The sequence below is a fragment of the Rhinolophus sinicus genome, chromosome 3, assembly GCF_057876585.1.
Source record: "Rhinolophus sinicus isolate RSI-liver-muscle chromosome 3, RSI-T2T, whole genome shotgun sequence".
NCBI classification, from domain to species: domain Eukaryota; kingdom Metazoa; phylum Chordata; class Mammalia; order Chiroptera; family Rhinolophidae; genus Rhinolophus; species Rhinolophus sinicus.
In genome coordinates, this window is record NC_142503.1 from 81392297 (window position 1) to 81416183 (window position 23887).

At 43.7% G+C, this 23887-nt stretch overlaps 1 protein-coding gene across 4 annotated transcripts in view; it reads left to right on the forward strand.

The window, feature by feature from the left end:
- Nucleotides 1–23887, forward strand: part of TNFAIP8 (TNF alpha induced protein 8) — a 109554-nt gene that overhangs the window by 51283 nt on the left and 34384 nt on the right. Inside the window, exon 2 of one of the 4 annotated variants that reach the window (XM_074328570.2) lies at nt 504–588. The exons of 1 other annotated variant lie outside the window; for it this stretch is intronic. Coding sequence is in view for 2 of the 3 variants with exons in the window: in XM_019746540.3 (XP_019602099.1) it covers nt 22980–23010 (31 nt within the window). In the remaining variant the exon portion in view is untranslated. Of the gene's footprint in view, nt 1–503; nt 589–631; nt 793–22701; nt 23011–23887 lie in introns of those variants that run through there. 2 more of the 4 variants (XM_074328569.2, XM_019746540.3) reach the window with 2 other exon arrangements.

Genomic DNA, 23887 nt, shown 5'->3' on the forward strand with positions numbered 1-23887 from the left:
GTGTGTATTGTGTCTGCCTGGATATAGTCACACGTACATTCTTCATAAAAAACCTTCTCTCTCTTCAAAAGAAAACACTAATGATTTTAAGTAGCAACATTGCCCAAACTCTGTTCACTAGTTCTCCTGAGAACAAGAACACCTTTAAGCAGTACTTACTATTAATAGACATTCATGTTTATACTGGCCAGGTAGGAATGAGGTGTTTTTTGATTTCCTTTTTTCCAGGCATCTGTGATTGGGGCTTGGGGCTGCTCCCTTTTTTTTTTTTTTTTTTTTTTGTAGCATCTGCTCCTCTTTTCTAGCATGTTGAAACGTTAGACTTCCTGTTTCTGCTTGATTTTGAAAATACCTCCTGTTCGCCTATCACAGGTAATCCCTGGGTTTCTGTGTAGCCGTGGTTTACAGGTAGCCAGTGTAGGCAGCACCCAGTCCATTCCCACTCGGACGTGGAGACCTCTCTGGATTCACAATTAAAGGCTACATGATGCATTCCACTGCAGGTGACGAAACCCAGCTCCCAGAATAACAAGCAAGACAACTTTTAAAGTGACTGCTGTTGACCAGTGTCTTCTGTGCATTCGTTCGGTAAGCTTACGGTGGATTTTTCAAAAGGATGGTGTAAATTCCTTCGAATTATTCTTGGGGAAGCCTGCCTCTTCCTGAAGGTGATACATATGCCACAGAATACATCCCAACAGGGTGGCTGTGTATGTTCGTCCAATCTTTGTGACTCTGCCAAGATTCTGTGAAGCTGTTCTGACTGGTACTGGGTGAAAATGCTGAGATTAGGTGAGTTAAGCTTGGATGTAATGTCCATGTTGGAATCTGGTGGTATATTTCGATGACTAAGTAAGATGGTGTTGGTGTCTACAAGGGAATGACTTTTGGTCATTCTTCAAAGTGGTTCTGTTCAACAAATCAGTGCTTTTCTCTTGCTATGACTGTGGGTGTGGAGAACCGGTGTTAAGCTGAGGGAAGTTTGAGTATTGTGGGTGGAAAAAAATGGCACCTGAAGTTTGCATATAGACAGTTTCATTTGTAGACTGATGAAAGCTTAAAATGTTTTGGAAATGGGGCTTTGAAAAGATCGGACAGATTTTTCACATAAAATTTCTCCTTTTTACAATTTCCGTGTGTTTATTAATTCTAAGATATCTCTGGTTCCCAGTGGTCTGGTGGTAACGCCATGTGTGTCCTGCAAACATGCGGGTGTTTATTTCTGTTCTCACATTGTGTAGATGTTTGTCAGAATATTCCTGCTACCATTTCCTCTAACAGCTAATAAGCAACTTTATCCTATATAGAAGTTCTTTTTTACTTTTCACATACACCTTAGGCTTGTTTTCAGCCATACTTAATGCTTCCACAATTCGATTTAATTTCATTTTTAAGGTAAATTACAAAAGTGTTTCAGGATTGAAATAAAGAGAGCATTTTAAATAGCCCTTAAAGTTACATTAGTATTTACACACTTTGGTTCAGGTTTATGTGGACTATTTGTTGAAGTTTATCTAAAGATTTTATGCTCAAAAGGTTTTCTGGAGCTGAAACTGTGTACTAGAAAGGAACTAAAAACTGGAAGACATAGGTGGGTGTTAATGTATCTAGTTTCTAGTCTCACTAATTGAATGCTTGGCAGCCAATGCTGTTTCCTAGAGCCATGACTACTTCTGTTATATGGAATATGATCACTGACACATCATTTATGTTAAACATACGTTTGCCTACCAGATGCCCAGAACTGTGCGTGTTATTCTCTGTCAACTTTCTTTATATGTGTATATAGGCACATTCTATCTAATATATAAAAATGGTTATGTGCCTGAGACTGTATATAATGGCATATATACAGTTGGGATCAGAGCCAGGTTTGGTTGGGAAAATTTTGTGGGAAAATTTTGTGGAACAAGTGAGTTTTGGGTAGAGATCCAGAGGGAGGGTAAGTAACCTATTTTGGCAGAAAGAAGAAGTATACATAAAAGCTTCCAAGGCTGGAGTGATTGAGTCAAATGCATTCAAGAGTAAGCATGAGCCATTTAAGAGCAAATTATAAATTACTGGTTGAAAATAGCCAGGCTAAAAGTGAAGAAGAGACAGGGGGATAAATGTGGATGAAAACAGGAGGGGCATGTCTGTGTTGCTGGTAAATTTCACCCTTGGATACCAGCACCCTCTGACCGTGTTGCCATCTAGTGGAACTGGCCCAAATGCATGTGGGAGCATCACCCCTGCTTCTCACTTCCGACTAACGTACCAATGTGGTGTCTTGGCAGTGAGGAAGCTTATTTCTCTTTTCCACAGGGATTTTAGATGAAGAATTAGAGAAAGGAGGTGGCTGTGACCATGCTCTCCAAAAGGATATTAATTTTGCCTTAGAAAATTGAGCTTCATACGTGTGTATGTAATATATACAGAGGGTGACCCCAAAAATGTATATACATTTTAAGAAAGGAAAACTGTACTAAAATTGTAATAGTCCGATTGTAATATACCGATAACAAAAGATGAATACAAGTCACGTTTGACTTCTGCAATTACAAGAGGTTCTCATAGTGGTTACCATCAGCGTCCAGACACTTCTGATTATGGTGAACTACTGCTTGACCAATGTTGACCAAAGCGTCCACTTGGATACATTGTTTTGGCACCGCCGGTATTTACCAACTATAAAGAATTGCCCATAGGAATATATTTAGTAAATATAAAGAATTTTCCACAGACAACATTCGGAGGTGGAGATATTGCTGAGAGTGCAGGGTGTACATGGCCCTGCAGCTCAGGGCACGGAGCATGTAGGAAGCAGCATCTGAGAAATTCTGTAGCAGAGTGAAAGCCGACCACGTCTGGCTCTGGGTTGGCTTGTTGTTTCATGTGTTTATAGAGTCCATCCTGGTACAGTGGTGACAGAGAGCCCTTCAACCATATATACCACAGCCCACAGACCTCAGAGCTAGAAGACACTGTAGAGAGCTATACGTTTCCTGCCCTCCTATTCACCCGTCCACGCATGCATCCATTCAGCAAAACTTACTGAATTCCTGTTATGTACCAGGCACCCTTCCCAGGTACCAGGGATACGCCAGTGAAGAAAGCAGATAGAAATCCCTGCCCTTGGAGAGCCAACCTTCTAGTGGGGGAGACAGACAACAAACAAAGCAAATCAGTAAAATATGTAGTGGGTGGAGTACTATATACAATGATAGGAGGAAAAACACTTTTGTTTTTAAGCTGTGATGGGGGATAAGGATCATTGTGTGTGAAGTGTGGGGAGGGTTTGCAATTGTGTGTCTTCACTGAGAACGTCATGTTAGACTCACCTGGAGGATATGAGGAAGCTAGACCTGTGAATATGCTAGGGAAGAACATTCCAGGCAGAAGGCAAGCAGATGCAAAGGCCCTGAGGTGGAAATGGGTGTGGTGTTCCGGAAACAGCCAAGGTGCTGATCATGGAGGAGATGAGCCAGAGAACAGGTGAGGGGCCAGAATAGGTGTCGCCTTATGCACAATTACAAGGCATCTGATTTTTGCTGGGCAGGAAATGAGAAGCCATTTGATCCCGTCAAATCTTCTCATTTTACAAGTGAAATTTAGGACAAAGAAATCAATTCAGGTGTTCATGGTTATTCAGCGTCATAGTGCCAGAGCTGGGAATGAGAACCTGGCTCCTGAACCCAGCATTCTTCCCGCCACCCTGCCTTCCCTGGGTGGGATGTGTGACCACATAGGTCCAGGCGTCCAAGGGCAGTGGTCCAAGAGGAAGCCAAGCGCTGTGGGGTCCTCCGGGAGCTATTTCAGCACGGTTCATCTTGGTGGTCCGCCCAGTGTGTCCTGACCACCTAGAGAGGCCGCAAGACACACACAGGAAAGGATCAGACCTCTTATCTCAGAGGAGTACCCTGCCAACTACTGTCTTCCTTTGTTTCTAGTATGGAGATAAACCCTTTGGATTTTTCCCAGTGGTCAAACCCAAGAATCTACAATCTCATAAAAGCCTCCCTACGTTCCTTTTAAAGTTACTTGTATATAGTTAGCATAAGATGAGAGTGACTGGTTGGCATCAAATGCAGCTTGACCTGGAATATTTTTGCCCCACATTCTGTCTTCTTGCTTTACCGTGAGCCACTTCAAGCCTTTTTTCTTTTCCTTCACTTCCATCTCCTTTAGATCTTACGACTGTTGTCTTCTGGACATAGGCCAAATCCTTTCATCTCACTTTCTGATGAAGGTCAGACGAGCACCAAGTATAGAGGATAATGACTTGGAGCTGTCGCTGGTGTCATCTCCTCTCCTTTAATCACTCATGGCTGTACTCTGTGGACAAAGTAACACAAAGTATTTGCACAAGGTCATCCCATCTTGTGGAGAGAATTGATGCATCCTGGCTCTCTTGCCCCTTCTTTCCCTTTTTCCTGAAGCAAATCCCCCATTATACGTGGGTAGTGTGAGATTTAACGTCATATCTTATTTTGCACCTCCCTCCCTCCCTCCCTCCCTCCCTCCCTTCCTTTGCCAGCCAAGGTAATTTCATATGTTTATTTGTGTACATTGTGTATTAATGAGCCCTGAAATCCTACTACCTCAAACCGTTATGGTTAGCATCAACTTGCATCCTTTGGCATCAATATTTCCTTCAGTAGTTAGTTCTTTGTCTACCTCTGGAGCATGAGGGAAAAGACCTCTGTGGTCCTTTGCACGGTGGTCTTCAGGAGAGTGCTCCAGGGTGAGCTCTCCTAAGTGGCTGTGATGAGAACCTCAGAAGGAGTGCTTGCTGGAGGAAATCCCATTAGCAGAATTCAGCACAACAAAGCAAATGAAGAAATGCAGGTATTTATGTTGGGGCTGTTATGACCAGTAAGTAGGACTTCAGAAAACTTGACCAGAAACATTTCTAGCTAATGGACAAGTATTTGCTGCGTATGGGTGATGGAGAATGAAAATGTGCAGTTAAAGGTGCCTGCAAAGACAGCCTAATTGAAACGCTGATTTCTCTAGCTTCCAGAATTCCAATTCTGTTGGAATTCAGTGTTTTGGCTATGAGACTGCTGAGTGGAAGTGCAGAAATGCAACGACCTATGTGCTGTGTGCCTTGTTGAAAGCAGTCTCAGTTGGACTTTGAGCACATCCTAAGGCAAAAGTCCGGTCTGACCTCAGCAGACCAGTGCTTTCCGTTGTGGATTTGCCCCTTCTCTGCCAGCTACTAAGTAAGTTCCTACTCTTTACCAGTGTGCCCCTGAACTCCTCACCACACCGTGGGCTCCTGGGACAAATCCCCAGGCAGGCCTGACCTGGCTGCTGGCTCCTGGCTCCAGACTGGGACCTGGATGGTGGTGCAGCGCCATCCTGGGAGTGGAGGAGGAAGCTCAGGGACCCAGGTCGCACGTCTCAGGCTCTCCTCCCTATCTGTGCCACTGAGACGTCTCAGCACCTTCCCACCCTGCCCCCCAGAGTCTCTGCTCTCAGCTGCCATGGCCATCAGATAGACAAGACTTGGCCCTGAAGGGCAGGGGCCTTTCCAGGCTGCACTCTGGCCTTTGTTAGGCAGCAACCTTGAGGAAACGGAGGAGAATGGGCTGGACATGTGATAAAGCCAGGAGCAATATTAGCAGTCCTCAAGCACACTCCTCATTAGCTGCCCAGAATATTCTATCAGTTACGGCTTTTAATATGCAAGAAAGAGCAACCCAGCATAGACTGGCTTATACAAAAGAGACTTTTTTTATTAGCTTGCATAACTACAGTGAGATTCGATTTAGCAGTTCAGTGATGGCAATAACCCATTTTCTTTCTTTCCAATCTGCCTTCTGTGGTTGAGTTGCACGCTCAGCCAGCTTTTCCCAGGGTGGTGAAACGTCTGCAGCAGTTCTAACTTCACATCCACAACATACTGTCCAGAGGGAGAGAGAGAACTGGCTTCTGGTGGCTCCATCAGAGGCATGAGTGGCCTTTTCTACAAGCCCTCAGCTAATTTCTGATGTATTATTGACTCAAATTGGGCCATGTGCCTAATCGTAAACCAGTTTATTGGCTGTGGAATGTGTTGTGTTGATTGGCTTAAGCTTGGGTTGTGTAAACCAGTCTCTATGGCCAGCGGAATGGGATCAGTATGACTGACTTGCAATGGTCAGGGCTGAACCTGAGAGCTGGGGAGGAGGGCGGTTAGTTTCCCCCTCAAATAGCCTGCTGCTACGCACAGAGGGCAGTGATGTCAAGTCGGCCACATGACGTCTACCACACGGGCTTCTTGTTCACTGTGATTTTTTTCCCTCTGTGGCTTCTTATTTGGTGACTGGCTATGGTATAATAAGTGAATGGAGCCCTGCATATTGGATTACCACCCCCTACCCCACCCCCCACGACAAATGACAGATGCTATCAGGGAGAGAACAAGGGCAGAGATTCCATGAGCCACAACAGCACTGCTGATCAGAAGGGGAAATTCTCCAAGGTTGGTACAGCATCACCAGGGTACCACAGACCTGGCGTGATAAGCATAGAGCAATGAGGATAAGAACTAGAGAAAACAGGCGGCCTTCAACCTATGGTAATTGTAAGTCCCCACAAAACACTAAAGTCTGATATAACTTTTCTTTTAAAACAGCATAATAAGGCCATATGTTCCTGTAAGGAATACCCATACCTTTTACAGTTGTGAGCTTAATTGCTATATTTGATTATTATATTTATTTTAATTGCTGTTACTGGGCTCTGGATAATGTAAAGACTTCAAACCTGCACACAAACAAAATAGAGCAATCATTCCTATAGAGTTTTATTTCATTTACTCCAGATGAGACTTCCAAGAGAATGGCTGTCTAGGGCAGGGGAAGGAACTGAGGCAACATGCAGAGAGCTCTTAGAGAATGAAAAACATGATGATGGAAAGAGAAGCACCATTTTGGTGATGAGGACATTGGAGCAGAAAAGATACCAGTTTATCTTTGGAGGTGAAATTTATGGCTGGGATACACGATTCCCAACTCCACAGCCTTGTCTGCAGCCAGTCAAGATTCCCAGCCATGTCCCTGAGGGAAATGTATGCACGGAGGACCAACCAGGGCCGGGGAGCCCTATGTGACCAGTGGGCTCTGACTGACACCCTAATGATGACATTGAGTGAGCTAGACTGTCCACGTGTGTCACAGAAATCAAGTCCAGGAATACAGGGCGAGGCTGCCGAAGGCCGTGGGTGCCTAACGTCATGCTGTGTCCTGAGGGCAGGGTGCTGGTCGCAGAGAGGACACCTCCTCAAGGGAGGTCTTGGACACCTAAGTTCTAGTGAAGACACTTGTATGACAAGCCTCTGACCATGTCTGTCCTGTCAACTTGCTGTGGGCCTAATTTCTTATTTGTGAACAAGTCTGAGGAAGGAGGAGATTGCATGAGCAGACCTCTAAAGCTTCCTTTGAGCACTGGCTTTATGATTTGGGAGTTCTGTGCAGGGTGTGATAGGAAGTGTCATGAGGAACTGAGGTGGGGTTGAGGTAGGTCCTTAAATCCCCTGTGCCAGGACATACAGACTGACAGGTGATGGCACAGCATCTCTATTGTATGTTACAAATGTCTTAAATAAGCTACCACGTGGCTCGACTGGCTGACGTGAATTGCTCGAGCTGAGTGTTGTCGGTTGGGTACTATAGGTACTGCAGCACGTCCACAGCTCACTGAATAGCAGGGTTGTTTCCTTGGCCAACCCCGCTTTGGATATTGGCTGTCAAGCTTGGGTTGTATGACATCCAGATGTCAGGGATGGTATGGGAGTGGTGTACACGAGGCGAGATCAGATGGTGATTCGTGGCAGATACTTCTGTTAAAAAGTGGTTTCAGAGCCGTGGTCACATGGCTTCTCCAGGGACTGGTGAGCCCCACTGGTGTTTTTGGTCTCCTCTTTTGTTAAGAGTCTGATTATCAGTGGTATTGCAGACTGTTGTGGTTTATCGTTTTTTTTCAGGGATCCTATTACTCAATAACCCACTCTGAAACGGTTAACGCTGAGCTCTGCCTTAGTAGGAGAGAGGTTATTTGTTCGTTTTTAGTATTAGTCAGGATAAACCAGTGGTCCCAAACTCAAATGCCTACACAAAGCAGGCGAGAAATATGAATCTGTGAATGGTGCTTTGTATGAAAAATTGGAAGTTGAGGGGTATGTAGCCAACTTGCCGAGAACAGGTCCCATCTAAAGACGTTGAAGTTAAGGTGAAAAATGAAACTTATTTGGCTCAAGAAAATGCTGGATTCAGACCTAAGGCTACCAGTGCAATTCTTGAGCTATTCACCACCTAAGTTCAGCTATCATTGATATGTTTGGTCAGTTTCAAAGACGCCAGAGTTTATGGATGTGAACCTCTTGTAATTTTGTTTTTATAATAGCTTTGAGTTTTTTAGTGTTTTACTACTGCTTATTGCTGGGATGAGTGGTAAAAAACCATATTTTTTTAAACCACAAATTGGAAATAAATACTTCAAAAGAAATAATGTCCTCATGAAAATCATTTCTTTGGTTCATGGCCTTTGGAGACTGGACCAAATTAGAGAAGTAGAGATGGAAATCTCTATCAAAATAGTGGTGAATATTTTACATCATTTAAAACAAATTTGTATAACTAAAGACAAGGAACCCCAAGCGTCTAAAACTCATACTTCTGCCCTGCAAGTTGACTGCTGAGTATATTCACGTCGTTTTGCCTTTTCTTGGTGTTACGCAGGTATGGGGTTAGTGACCAGAGTGGAATTGGGAGTGGGACAGCTTGTGTTCACTGTTTTCCCAACCCTCCAACTCACCCTACACTCTTAATTACTGCAGCCCTGCTTCCACCTGTGGTGCGCTGTGGATGAACAAATAAACGAGTGAAGTCATTTACTTTTAGATGTTAGTTATCCACAAGCCTTTTCTCCAAGGGACACTTGTATGTTTAAAAGAACCTGATGGTAGAACAGAAACTAGGGCAAAGTTGAGCCTAAAGTGCTCCCTCTCTAATGAGAGTATTTCCTGTCTGTTAAGAGGACAATTTGAGACTTGGGAGCCTCCCAGATTAACACCTTGTGTTGCCCCATTTCAGGTAAGACCTGCTGGACTAGCACCAGCCACTGAGCATGGAGTGGGGTTCGACCTTATTTTTTATTTGCATTATTCCAACTGGTGGCAGAGTCCACGCAAATTCTTGCAAATGTGTTTTTGTAAGAGATTCATGGCACCCAGCTTCCCTGTGTCTGGTATTGGCCTCTGGGAGAGTTATGGGAATTTCCATATAGCTTCAGCAAAGCCACTCAATTAAATCTGTGCTATAATTGTGTTCTTTAGGCAGTGCTTTCTCCTCAGAGTGCTTTCTCTATGTGTTCCTTTCCGCGAGACTTCGTAAATGAATAGTCCGCCAATCCTTTCTCGACTTCCTTAGCACCAGTTTCTTCTGCAGCCCCTTGCGATTTGGCTTCTATCTCTAATCATGTTACTAAACTGTCTTTGTCAAAGATCCCCAGGGGCCCCCTGATCATCATATCCATTGGCCTGCTCCTTAGCCTTTTCTTCCGACTGGTTATTCTTTCACCTCTAGGCCATTGCACATGCTGCTAACGCTACCTGGAACCATTCTTCCTTCTCTTCTCTGTCACCTCCCCTTCCTTGGCTAATTCCTGACCCTCGAGTCTTAGCTTGTGCATTACTTCTTTCAGGAAGCCTGCCATGATGACTTCCTTCCCCAGGTCTGCTTTAGATACTTGTCTTAGGAGCTTTCAGAACACCCCATACTTTGCTGCTGTTATGCTTATACTATATTTGAATTCGTGTCCTCCCTGCTCCCCCACTGTGAGAGCAGGTGCCATGGTTGTTTTAGCTACATCATTTGCCTTGTACCTGTCCATGGTCAATACCCAATAAATATTTGCAAAATGAAGAACTGCGTAAGTGAAGGTGACATCTGAACAGTGACATCTACAGCTTCCTCTAGAGCAGACAGTAAATCCCTGGTTTCCTTCATCAACCTTTGTTTCTTCCTGAGTCCCTTGGGCCTCCAGTTAGAAGATACAGAAGGGTTGTTAGATGTTATTAATAAAAAGTGACATCTGGCCCTGAGGAAGAAGACGGCTGTCAGGAAATCCTGGCCATTCGCGTTTAGCCACTTCATGACCAGGGAGTAGCTCTCTGCATTGCTTATATTAAATAAGTGATGGCTACCTGTTGATGAAGCCAATAGAGAGGAGGAGATCTATCTAAGGGCTCCGACTACCAACAGAGTTGGAAACACGTTGTTCAGGACACCTTGCAATTGGGTGGTAATGATTTATCATCATCATGGAGAAAGAACTTGAATATATCTCACTGGTAACTGTAACAAAACATAGACTAAGAGTTAGAGGAACTGACAAGTGTTGTGTAGATATAAAACCATGCAGACAGCACTGTACTTTCTGGGCCTTTTAAGGAATTTCCAAGGTAATTTTAACTCCATGCAATTTCACTTTAATGATCTTAGAACCTAATATCCCTCCTCTCACCGCTGAAAACATGATTTTGCTATGCCAAGGGCGTTACATCTCTTCTGTAGATCTATGTATTGGGACAGGCCATCTAGAGTATGCAAGATGTGAAATCTCGATCCCATGCATCCTCTTGTCTCTTAAAATTGGCTTGAAATTGTTGACTGGGTGTAATGACAATGAAAAAGGACAACTTTATTAGGCAGGGTTTAGTGAACACAAGTAGATTCATAGGAATATAGTATATATAATAGTGTGATTAACAACAGTGATTTAGTTTGTCAAAAAAAGATAAACAAACAAAACAAGTATGTTCCATAGCCTTTGTTTAGTGGAGAGGAGGTATGTATTCTATACAATGTGTTTTAGAAATATTCTCATCAAACACTGTGAGCTTTGTAAGGAGCAGCGCTCCTTTGAAGAGCCCCAGTTCTACAGGAAATTGGTCTGACAGAAGACGCTCCAGCACATACCCACAATGGTTGTCCTACTGAGACCTCGGCCTCAGATGTGTGAAGTGGAACTCTTGTCTTTCCTCTTGCCACACCTGTTCTTCCTCTGGACTTCCCCTTTTCTATTAACGTCTGGCTCCCTCGTCTCCAAATCAGCCAGCCTCAGAGCCGTTGTGTCAGCTGTGCCATCTTACCTGTCTTCCGGCTCAGTATCCCTCTTGGAGCATTTGGCATGCTTGCTTTGAAATACAATTGTGCTCTGCTCAATCACAGGCATCATAGTAGAGAGAAAAGCAGCATGGAACAAGGTCAGAGGACCCAAGTTCTAGTCCCAGTTCACACTCAGTCTGAGCTAAGTGACCTTGGGCCAGCCCCTTAATTTCTCTGAGAATCTGTATCCTCACCAGAAGCAAATGGAGCCAGTAATACCTAAGATTCCTTCCTTATGTGATCATTATGAGGATCGATGGCAATGTATGTGGCTCCACTTCCAGAGCTAGAAAGTACCACCTTGCTGAGAGGTAGTGAGGGTAGAGATATGTTCCGTAATGTGCCTAGCATAATATCTAGCACGTAGTAGGTGCTTGAGAAATTATACTTATTGCTGCTAATATTAAGATAGCTTAATTTAAACACATAAATTATTTGGCTCTACAAATTTTGACTGTCCCAAATTCTGGGTTGCTGGTTCAGAATTTGGGGCTGTGGCCCACTGGAGTACTTCCTCTGGTCCCGATAAGAGGATATTTGGGACAATCAAGGTGCTGCCTTTTTATAGTCACAGGTTAATTTCATCCCGTAACAAAACAGAGGACAAAATTAACTATCTTTGTATAATGATGGATCTCAAAGTGGCTTTAGAAAACACAGCATATTGTAAATGCGAACAGCCTCTGAGGGGAAGCTTGTTCTCAAGAGACTTGCTTAACAGAATGTTTATCGCCTGAGAGAAGTTCATGCCTTGAGTAAAAGAAGTGTCTGGAATTCCCATCTGGGATTTATTAGTGTATATATATATTCAGGTGGCCCAGTGCCGGATATTAGTCCTTGATGTAAAGGAAACAAAGTTCCCACTTTGAGGATGGTGAGGTGGCTGCTCTTTTCAAGTGGGCGACTGCCGCTGGGACCTTCTTGGCCCTGGAAATTCCAAAAAGTAAAATGGAATTGTGTTTAATCCATCTCATGGATGGTTGCTAGGACAACTGTGGTAGGGGTGATGGGTGGCTGGTAAGGTTGCCTCCACAAAGATAAGCACAATCCATTATTCGAAGTCCAGTGGCTTCCAGTGGCTTCTCCTGGGGATGGTTGCATTTGCTCAGCACTCTGTATGAAGATGTTAAAGGAAGTACATCCGTTCTCTGCATGTTATAAAACAGAAGGGTTGCAGCTGTCAGAACTATTTTCTTCTTGGCTTTTTTTCTGATAGATTTTCTGGTAAACCTGGTAGATTTATGGATTGGTGCAGATGATGTGCCTCATTTCTCCAGATGCGATGCAAATTTTCTTGTTTTCTTTCTTTGAAGATAGCAAATATTTACATACACAGTTTCTTGTAATGTACTTTTTGGGTAAGGGCAAATTAAGCTCCTTCTTATATGTGGTCATGATTCAGTATCACGCAATGATTAAATGATTATTTCATTAATTATATAGGGCCTTCAAAGTGTCTAGCATATGTTCTACTCTCTAGAAAGAAGGGGAAAAGAACCCCACTTGTATTTTAAATAGCTTACAAATCTGCCTCAGAAGATAATTAACATCAAGATGGTCAACTTTAAGTATAGTAGGAGCTCCTTGTGCAAGTGGAAGCTCACCTTAGCATGGAGGGGAACTGAGGCCTGAGCAAGGCTTTGGGAGGGGGAGAAAAAAGGTGTAACAGCAAAAGAAGTAGACCAGCAGCAGCTGTTCCCAAGTGTGGCTGTACAAGGGAGGTATGTTAAAAGTGATTTCCAGTGAAGGAAAACATATATTCCAATTTCGGAATGATTCCTTGCTTTTGGAATCATTCATACCCACGTGTGGGGTTGCCCATTCATGGTTTTTCCAGTCATAGCGTCCTTCACACTCACTTGCATGGCCCTTGCTTTCTTTGGGAGAGACAGGTGGGTGTTTCAGCTGCCATCCTGGGTGCCCTGCCCACAGCTGCTGATCTATGCTGCCTACGTGGGTGCAGGGACTGTGGTAGCCAATAGGTGTGGCAGGCATGAATTAGTAGTTCTAGCCTTGGTGGGCACTTGAATCTTCAACCCATGTTCCCATGTAAGGGACTATGTGTGTATGTGTCGGCCTGTGCCTTCAGTGATAAGGACACTCCTACACAGGGTGAGCCTAGGGGACCATCCCAGCAGACAGGCCCTAATGGCAGCTGGACACAGGGAGACTGGAGCAAATGTTCCCAATGTTCTTCACTCCTGGCACCCTAGTGCCTCTAATTTGTTCCTGTCATTTCTAGGACAAAAGAAATACCTAACAATTTCATTTGTGAAGTGCTTAGGTCCAAAGGACTTATTATTTGTGTACTAATAACTTTGTAGCCATGTGAAAAAATAATACACACAAATTGAAAGATTAAAAAATAATGTTTTTATTTCATTCTTCACCCCAGTTATTTCCTAATGGAATGTATACACCTGTTGGGCTTTGCGTGTTTCAGTCAGGATCCAATCAGGGGACAAACCACACAATAATTTGGATGGGCAGTTTAATATAAAGAAACATTAACTAGCAAGACAGTATGGCCGCTCCCCAAAAAATTAAAAATAGAATCACCATATGATCTAGCAATTCCACTTCTGGGTATGTACCCAAAAGAACCAAAAGCACGGACTTGAACAGGTATTTGTACACCCATGTTGATAGCAGTATTATTTTCAATAGTTAAAAGATGGAAACAACCCACGTGTCCATTGACAGATGAATGGACAAACAAAATGTGGTCTATACGTACAATGAAAAATCATTCGGCCTTAAAAAGGACACAAATTCTGACACATGCCACAACCTGGATGAACCTTGAGGGCACTATGCTGAATGAAATAAGCCAGTCACATAAGAGAAAATGCTCTGTAATTGCACATATGTAGGGTACGTACAGTAGTCAAATTCTGAGCCAGAAAGTAGAATGGCGGTTGCCAGAGACTAAAGGGAGGGGAGACTGGGGAGTTAGTGTTTAATGGGTACAGAGTTTCAGTTTCGCAAGACGAAAAGAAGTGGATGGTAGTGAGAGTTGCACAACAATGTAAATGCACTTAATACTATTGAACCGCACACTTGAAAATGTTTAAGATGGTAAATTTGATGTGATGTGTATTTTACCACAATTAAAAATAATAACAAGAAAGATAACAAGCTATTGAAAAGAAAGAAAGAAATACTACTCTTGATGAGGGCTGGCTTTTAGGAAGCAAAGACCAGAGGAGTAGTAAGTCCAAGCAGCAGCCAGTTCCATCGAGTTTGAGTTAGAACTCCAAGCACGAGCTTCCTTCTCTCCACTCCAGACCTTGCTGCAGAAAGGATGGCTGGCTATGGCTCCTTGGATGGCAGAGAAGTCCTTGTGGTGCTGAGCTGGTAGAACTTGCTGGAAATCCACCCCCTAGGATGCTGGGGAAATCTGTTTATTGGGAGGTTTCTCCCTGGGGGAACTCTGCTGCAAAACCACCTGAGACGGAAGCTGCTGGACGCTGGGTGGTACTACCCACGGGTCCAGCAGGAGCCAGCTGCCTAAGGAGGTGCCCTTGCTGCAGGAAGTGGGTGCTGAGGTAGCCTGTGTGCTTGGAGGAGTTTGCAGCAAGACCACACCCGCACCAGGAAGGGAAAGTTCTTCCTGTAATGTCTCCACGGTACGCTTTACTGACCAAGCTTAGAATTGTACCAGCTGGCAAAAGAAAAAAAAATACTTCAAGTCCTATCTTTATTTTCGCACAGCAGGTAATGAGGGTGAATTTGGAGCTGTGAGGCTATAAATTGATCACTGGCCACCTCACAACTTCTCAAACCTTGAAATCAGATTGGATCCCACTACCTTAATTTGCTGTTCCACGTTACTTTCACATAATACTTGCTTTTTATCACAGCAACCACCAACCTAGCTTTGCAAAGCAGTGAGGTCATCAAACAAAATATGGGCACAATCTCATGTTATACTGTGAACCAGCTTAATCTACTAATTCATGTAGTGTCTGAGAGATGTTGAATAATGCGATGTTTCCCTCAAAATTTAAAATATCCTGCAGCACCCCTGTGAGTTTGCTGTTGTGCCCCGAGGGATAATGGCACACAATTTGGGGGTCTTGGGTCTAAAATCGTGAGTCTCTTTCAGCAACTCTGACCGCACCGCTCTTAAGATAGGAGAATCTAAGATGTGACTTGATTAAGAGTATAGAAGAATCAGGTGTAAAGTAAAAATTGTGTGGGGTCAATATTATTTTTGAAAACCTCTTAGGAAGTTACCAGATTGGAGAATAATATACTATCTTCCAGTAAGTATAAGGCTTATTGTATCAATGTTTCCTTCAGCATTGGAACAGGTTACTGTTTCTTTTGGGACCAGATGAAACAATTGGTTTGTCTTTAGAGGCACTTTGATTTGAAAAAAATACACAGTCTCAGTCACAACATTCACCATCAGTGCCTGAGATGCTTACAGTGTGAGAGGCAATGCAGTGACAAGAGTCGGGGAGGTTACCAGCAAATTCCTCTCCTGCTTACTCTGCAGCATAAACTCATTCAATGGGAATGGTGGCTTCACGTACTATTTAGAGTCTTATTTTTCTCTCTCTTTCTGTTTTGGGCTGGTTGTACATAGTTGAAATTGAGAAAGTTAAATGGCATGTGATGGGACTTTGCTGAATTCACTAGTAAAAGTTCTGTTGAAATAGATGTTAGATTCAGAAATTAGTGGTTTGTTTTTTTCAGCCTTCTTCTGTTTCTATTAGGAAATGAATGGGCTTAATAAGACCCATGTTAGGGAGGTAGTCAAGCACATTGTTCATATTCGCAGCTTTCTAGAAAATCCATTCATTTTGGTGATGTCTACAGTTGCGTAAATCATAACTCTTACATATTTCTGTAGCTCTTCTTTAAGGACATGCTGAATAATTTAAGTTTCATAACCTGACCTATTCAAATGGAAAACTTCTGATCCGTGCCTCTCTTCACCCCCTTCCCCCACCAACGCTGTTTGGATAAGTTATGCTTTGGTTCACATTTTTACCACCTGCTGAGTTTGCCTGTTGAGTTTCAGCCTTGGCTGCTTTTACCTGGCAAGCTTGTCCAGCCCTGTCGCTTTGCCTCACAGACGTTTCTGTCTCCTAAACAGTGACTCGTTGGCACAAATGTTAAACTTAATAGAGATTCTACCCAAGTCAGAAACCCAATGTAAAAATCAAATTATGACAACTTGGAATGCCTGGGACTTTCAAACAGATCTCAGACCAGGAGTCTATGGTCCAAATTCCACATATGGAACACTAATTTTGTTTTCTTGTGGATTTCAGATTCTGTTCAGAAACCCAAATAAAGCTCTTAACTGCTCAGATACCATCAAGCAGGGCCCATTACCCACCCTGTCTTGGCATCGGTTTCTACCCCCTTGGAGTGAGCACATAGAAGAGAAAAGAGATTGTCACTGTTGCTGCATTGACCAGAGCTGCTGGCTTCTGAATTCTTCACAATAATCAATAACAGATGTGTGGCTGGCACTGGAAAGTTGCATAACTGTCTCACATTGCATTCAACTGCAACCCGCTAGCCAATATGGTGGGTGGGTGGGGGTCTCCACTAGGCTGTGAAAAAGAACATTCACTTAAAGATCTATGTTTATCTCATCACACAATTATTCCCTTGCTTTAAGGAGCAAAGGCAATGGTTAGAGTGGAAATAATTTGACGATCACTCACCTTAAACTTGAATTTCCGTTCACTAGAAGGAGGAACTTTCTAATGATTAGAAAGGAAATGGGGCTGTCTCTTAAAGGAGTGAGCTTCTGTTAATAGAGGTCATCACGGAGATTCTGGATGAGTGCTTGTTGTCTGTGATGTGTCTAGGAGATAGCTTTGCCAGCCAGGTAGAGGATTCGAGTGACCTCTGAGGTTCATTCTAAGCCTGAGTTTCTGCGACTATGATCATGGATCACTTTTTCCTCCCGCTGCTTTTCTAAAGGAAAGCCAGGGATTGGTAGGTCAGATGTGACACCACGCCTTCTGGGCCCAGTCTCAGCCCTGCCTCTTTTCTTCCCAGTGAATCCCTTGTGTAGTTTTTCATGTTTTCCCCATCGAATGGTGACCCCATTAACCTGAGCACAGTAAAGAAGTTCAGCCCTTTCATTTTCACTTTCAATCGCTGGACCACACACATATCTGAAGGGCCAGCATTTAGGGTTTCCAAATAGATGCTCCATAGCTTAAAACAATCTGGCCTTATTCACAAAAGTATTTTGGAAGGCGATGAAGGGGGACTTTTGTAATTTTCAGTGCTTCGTCACGTTCTTGACTCATTTCATTTTTGTTACTACCCTGTTAGATAAGTGGCTTTATCTTCCTATGCACAAAGCTCAGAGGTGAAATGGCTTGCCCACTTTTAGAAGCAGAATGAGAGAAGAATGAATAAGGAAAACAAAACTAAAACATCCTCGTGCAAACTAGGGAGTGCTTACGGGGCTTACGGGAATCAGGCCCAAGTCTCCGAGATGGAGCCTGGTGTTCTTTTTCCTGCTCCTGGCAGCCTCATACCAGAGGAGGGTTAGTTTGGGTCCTGAATGAACTTTTAATTAAAAAAGAAAAAAATTTTGTAGTTTCATGTACCTGAATAAATAGAATCTATTGAACTTACAGCTGATTTAAAGCACTGGATATCAGAAATGGAATAACTGTTTGAATAAGCATTCGAACTGAGCTATGTGAGCAGTCTATGGCCAGCTCAAACTCTTTGGAAATCTCCCTATATGGAAATCGTCGAGTTATTCTTCTGCAAAATAAAGGGCTTGAATTTTACATGAGTAGTTTATGACAGAGTGAGAAAGTCTGGATATAGGACACATGAGGCCAAGACTGTATATACTGTAGTCTAAAGAACATTATTAGTTTCGTGACCTTGAGCAAAGCATATAACCTCCCATTCTTTAATTACATGTCTGTAAAATGGGTATGATGACCCAAGGGAGCTAATTGGGAAATCTGAGTAAAACCTATATAAAGGGAAGGCTTCATTGCTAAGTATTATAAAAGAAAGACCATGGGTCGTAAATTCTTCAGATAATGTTTTCAGATCTGATTTTGAGAGAGAGAATGTGTGTGTGTGTGTCTATATATGTTTAATCATCTGCTGGAAGTTGTTTTAGCAAGGAAGATTTCTTAGGAGAGAAATAAAAGTAAACAATAGAAGCTTAGAAAACAACTGCACCCAGATGTGTGGGCCCCATGAGTGTGCTCACCTCAACTCTCAGCCTTTCTTCCTGTTCCCTCAGAATTCTCCACTCACACCCCGAGTACCGGTGAGCAGGGGGTGTTTACTGAAGATGTAATGAGGAGACTGAGGAAAGGGTTTATCCAGAACAGACTTCAAACTCCCAGGCAGGGCCCTGGGAGGCAGCTTTCTCCCTCTTCCATCTCCGCACTTACCCTCAGGGTTCTTCCTTGATTCACAGCCGTTCTGCCCCATTCCCTTGCTACCTTCAGGCTCCCCAGCTCACCCCAGGACCCAGCAATCCGTAAGCATAAGACCTTTTCAGGCTTAGGGCGTGGCCTCCTGAGAAGGTGCATAAGGGACCTGCACTGTATGAGCGTCCCCTTCTCCATTCTGATAAATAAAACTTTCTTAAGGCAAGAAAGAGAGCGAGATCCCCTGAGCCAGGCAGGGACGGTGGAGAGACACCCATTTAGCCCCATCTCTCTTTTGGAAGGTTAAATGCAAGCGTATCTGAGGAGGATGAGAAGAATGCAACACCTGCAGCCCCAGCAAGTCAGAGCAGAACACAGATTCCCACATGTGAGGAGACAGATTGAAAACTCACTTTGTATGTATGTAGGTCACGGGAGTCTTCAAAGTCTTTCAAGGGTACAGCCATCAATAATACAAAGTTGAGGAAAGCCTCAAAGTCAAATAGAAGAAAGCTACTTTTTATACCAAGTATAAACAACTCTGTTTTTTTTACCCTTGACCTAAAATGTTATATGTATTGATTCAGTCTCTTGTCAGAAGGGTAGATATAAACAATATTGATGAAATGATGGTTTCTGTGACCTAGGTTCTTATGACCTAGAAGCTGTAGGTATGTGACTAATTTACAGAGATGCTTAGTATTTTTCACTGCCGAGAATATACAACAATCTTACGTGCAAGCAGAGTATGTGATGCCTCCTGGATGAACTGCAACCTTCTCTGCCCAGTTCTGCTGGGCTTTTCATATGTGTGAGTCTGAAAACTTGCTGACCTCCCCTGTTCTTAACAGACATCTGGGTAGCTAGAAGCAAAAGGCCCCAAAGCCCAAGCTTTTGAAATTGTTTTTTTCTTAAACAGCTTTATTGAAATATCCTTTAAGAGGAGACTTGTCTCAGCTGTTCTGTGGTAAAGCTGCTCAGTTTGGAGGTGGTATTTGTTACTAAATCTTCCTTAGGACCAAGATCACATGGAAGGTTCAGTTCTTTAGGTCGGTGCCCAAAGTTAGCAAAATGATAACCAGTAAGCTCCACGTGAGCAGGGCCCCTTTACCTGTGCACATGTCAACATTTGATAATGACTGACTGAAAAAACCATAAGGGTCTTAGCCAGCATGTTAACTCTCTCTCCCATCTTGACACAGAAGGTGAGAGATTCATTCTTAGACAGGGGTTCAGCATAGTATTTAAATGCAGTTTGGTATTAAATGAGAAGCGTTGCTAACCTAGTTGCCGTTTTGTATCAGGTTGTCTATCATAGATCATTGGTATGACTTCCAAGCGCTTTCCAAGCTGCACTAAGAGATGGTAGTGTTTCTTGAACATAGGAGAGTGAACAGGCTCCACCTACAGGAGATAACAAATCATTACCGTGTACTAGAGCATATTCACTCGGGAAAGTAACTAATCCCCTTTTGAACAAATGCAGCGTACTATCAAGTGACGTGACCGACCTAGTATATATCAGGAAGCTGCAGAAGACCAGGGAAGCCCCAGAGAAGCGGCCGACCTTTGTCACCATTTTGCAGGGTGGGGGCATGGGCCAGCGTGGTTTGCCCAGTGCCGATGGCTTTGCGGTTATATGGACTAGGCAGGGTCATCCTCGTCCACATACTGTCTTTTAAAATGAGCCAAACATTCCTTGCACATGAGCTAGACCAAGGCATTAAGTTTCTCTCCAGGTTTCCTGAGGATCATGGTGACTGGTCAAAGATCGCCCTAGCTGCTGAAATGACTCTAAATTGAATTTCAAGGCTGATGTGGCAGCATTTGAACTGTTCATTCATCAGTTTTTCTCCTTGGCTAACCTGAGTAGGGCTGAAGGCATTTTTGTGAACCAAGTGGAAAAACAAGTAGGACATTAAGTGCATGTATTTTAACACACCTTAAGTGGTTTGTGTATAATTAGACTTGCAAAAGAACATTTAATAAAATAATTCTTATGGGGGCATTTTCTGAAAGAAGAGGTTGAAAGTGAGTTCTGCCTATGGCGGATGGGGCCTGGAATTTGGGTGATCTGAATTTGCACAGTCCTCACCTTGAAAAGGTGTTGCATCTTACTCCAATTATAGATGAATGGGAGCTAGTTTGTGTATGAAGAGTACAGCCCTGGTGAGATCCTGCAGGGTTCCCAGTGGACATCTGTGAACATCTGGGCTGCTGTGCAGACACATGGTGTGTGTGTGTGTGGGTGGGCGGCTCCCAGAATGTCCTTGCCCTGGACAGGGCAGAAGAGGTCGCTTCTGACTGCTGAGGGTGCATCTGTTTGTATTCGGAATGATCCTTTTGTCTCCTCCAGACGTATGAGGTTACTGAATGGAGGTACACATCTTAGCAGCTCCTAAACTAGGATGCATGCCAGAGGTGACCTTGCAGTTAACTGTGAGTTTCAGGAGGGTGGCTGCCGCCCATTACCCTTTTGGTGGTGAGGTCAGTTTTCCGGAGGCTCTACAATATTGATATTTTCCAGATGTTTCTCCTCTTCTCTCCTCTCTGACTGGCTATGTCTTCCTCTCATCATCCCGCCCTTTCAGTGAAATTGAGATAAAATTCTGCTTGGAGTCTTAGGCATGTTAGAATCACTCAGCAGTTGGAAGTGATTTAATATCTGGGCCTTATAATAATCTTTATAATAGCCTCCACTGCTTGTGAATAGCATAAATAACTGTTTTTCTTTTTTCTTTTTTAAAGTTTATTGGAGTGACAATGGTTAGTAAAGTTACATAGGTTACATGTGTACAATTTTGTAATACATCATCCACAGATCACATTGTGTGTTCACCACCCAGAGTCAGTTCTCCTTCCATCACCATATATTTGATCTCTTTTACCCTCAAACAACTTTTTTTTCTGTTGAAACCCATTGTTGAAATAAAACCCAAGAGTATCTTTTATAAAAGTCTATTTTTAATGGTGCAATAGTTTATAATAGTCTGTGTAGTACTTTATGGTTTTCAAATCACTTTTTGCTTATATTACCTTATTTAATACCAAACATAAATCTGTGAAGTAAATAATATTTTCATCCTCATTTTCCAGATGAGAAAAGGGAGGCCCAGAAAGGTTAAGTAATTTGCCCTAAGTCATAGAAATAATAAATGGCAGAACTAAATTTTAATTCAGGCTCTTTAAATCCTCTTCACTAAATTTATCGCAGTGCCTGCCCTCTTGTTTTTTGCCCACATAAAGATGGGAAATTAGGAAAAAGAAAGCGGCTGAAAAATAAGTTTACTAAAAGAATATAACTTTTTTCACAATTTCCTAATTGATATTTCAGGTATATGATTTGAGGACATTCATCTATAATTGGAGTAAGATGCAACACTTTTTCAGTAAGAGACAGAAGACAAGGGCTCTCACTAACTGATATCTACCAAATGGAGAAATGGGGATGGGGGGCGGGATCCTTCTGTCAAGGGGCAACTGGAAAAGGAAAATAATTTCTCAATCCTGAACAATTGGTAATAAAACTAGTGCTCTGCACAATTTCATCATAAGACAGGTATATCGGTGAAAAGCTCTGGTCCCCACTTTGAGGGAAAAAACAAGGCTTTACAAAGTGTTCTCCAAGTGAGGACGGTCCTTTGGGGTACCTAACGGTCCTTTGGGGGACCTACGGGGCAGTTAGCTCACCTGGACTGGGTTTGAGTAAGAGTGCTTGCCCAGGTAATACTGAATGAGTTGGCCTTGTCTGCTTTTCCCACGCAAAGGTAGGGGGTGGAACCCGCCCCGTACTTTCTCCAGAAGCGCCCCCACCCCACCCCTACCGATTGGGCTTGTGAAGCAGGTCCTTCCAGCCACATGGACCAATATCCACAATGTTTTCCAGCAAACAACGTTCAAAACCTAGCAGCTTTGCAATCCTTAATTTTTGGCGTTTACAAGACAAGGAAAGTGAAACGAGCGTCGGAAAATATAACCCAGAGATTCAGAAGCATTTCTTTTACTGCCTATGTGTTTATTATTTCTGTAAAACTGCAGCGCGCGCTGAGATGAAGCTGTTTTGTTCTTTATCGCACATGTATTGCACTGGCCTAGCCAGTCTCAGTTACGCTTGCCGACAGCACCCCTCTGCCTGCCTCTCCCGCCCTCCTCACCTGCGTGCGCCCTGGCCCGCCAGCCTCGCCGGGCTGCCTCCGCCCTGCGACAGGCTGGGGCGCGCGCCCCGGGGGGCGGACTCTCGCCGCCCAGCGGAGACGCGATTCGTCACTCTTGCAGAACTTTCCCCCTGAAAAATCCGTGCACCAGAACCAGCCCTCCCTCCCCGGGGAGGTTTTGATTTTAGTGGCTTTCCTTCCTTTTATTTTCCGTCGTGTTTGGGGTTTGGCTGCGGAGTGAACTGGCGGCGGGTCCGAGTGCCGTTTCAGAGGTAATCGGTCCTGCAGCGGGTTACCCCGACACCATGCACTCAGAAGTCGAAGAATCCAAGGAAGGTACGATTTTGATTTCTCTGGGGTCCGGCCAAGTTCAGCGGAGGAATGTGGAGGAAGGGTGTAGCAGGAGAGCAGATGCGAGTTTTAAAGTGAGCGGTGGGTACTTTGTCCGCTTCCCCTGCGCCTTCGCAGCGCAATCAGAGCTACAGACGCCGAACCCTGTACCCTCCTTACCCCCACACCAGTTCAGAGGGGGTGGGAGGAAGAGTCGGACCTCGCTCAGCCAGTCCCACTTCAGGCTGTTTTTTAGATCTCTCTGGAAACGCAACGGCCCCGGTATTGACTCCAGGAAGGCAAAATGTGCTCAGAAAAGCGCTGCCTGCATCAGGACAATCGATAGAGCCGGATCCCCTGGAAGAGCCCTCAAAGTGGAGAATCTCTTGAATAGGATTTTAGAAATTGGAAATGCCCTGTGTTTCAGGCTGAAAGAGGAAGTTGAGTGAGGGGGAGAACTGAAAGCTCTTTGCTTGGCTGATACCCCCACCACCGCCACCACCTCTTGCTGGCTTTTCAGCAGTGAATTCATTTTGTTGGGGGCTTTAAGGGGGCTGAGAGATGATGACGGGAACCTTGTGCAGCTTGAAACTGAGGAGAGTTTGTTTCTAACTTTGCCAAGGCAAAGGGTTTCATTTACTCGTAACAGAGAACGGGTGACAAGGCTGGAAAAGCTCCAACCAAAACACAATTATACCCTGGTGTTAGTGCGGAGAGTTTATTTGTGCGTGAGTGTTTGTATGCTTTGTTTCCTGAAACTTTACGTATACAAAAGTCCTCTTGTAACTGGGGGTGGGAGTGGGGATAGTTGCGGAAAATTAGAGAGTAAGAGAGGAGAGAGTTCAAGATGGTGAAATTCTTTTCTTTTTCAAGTTGCCTCTTG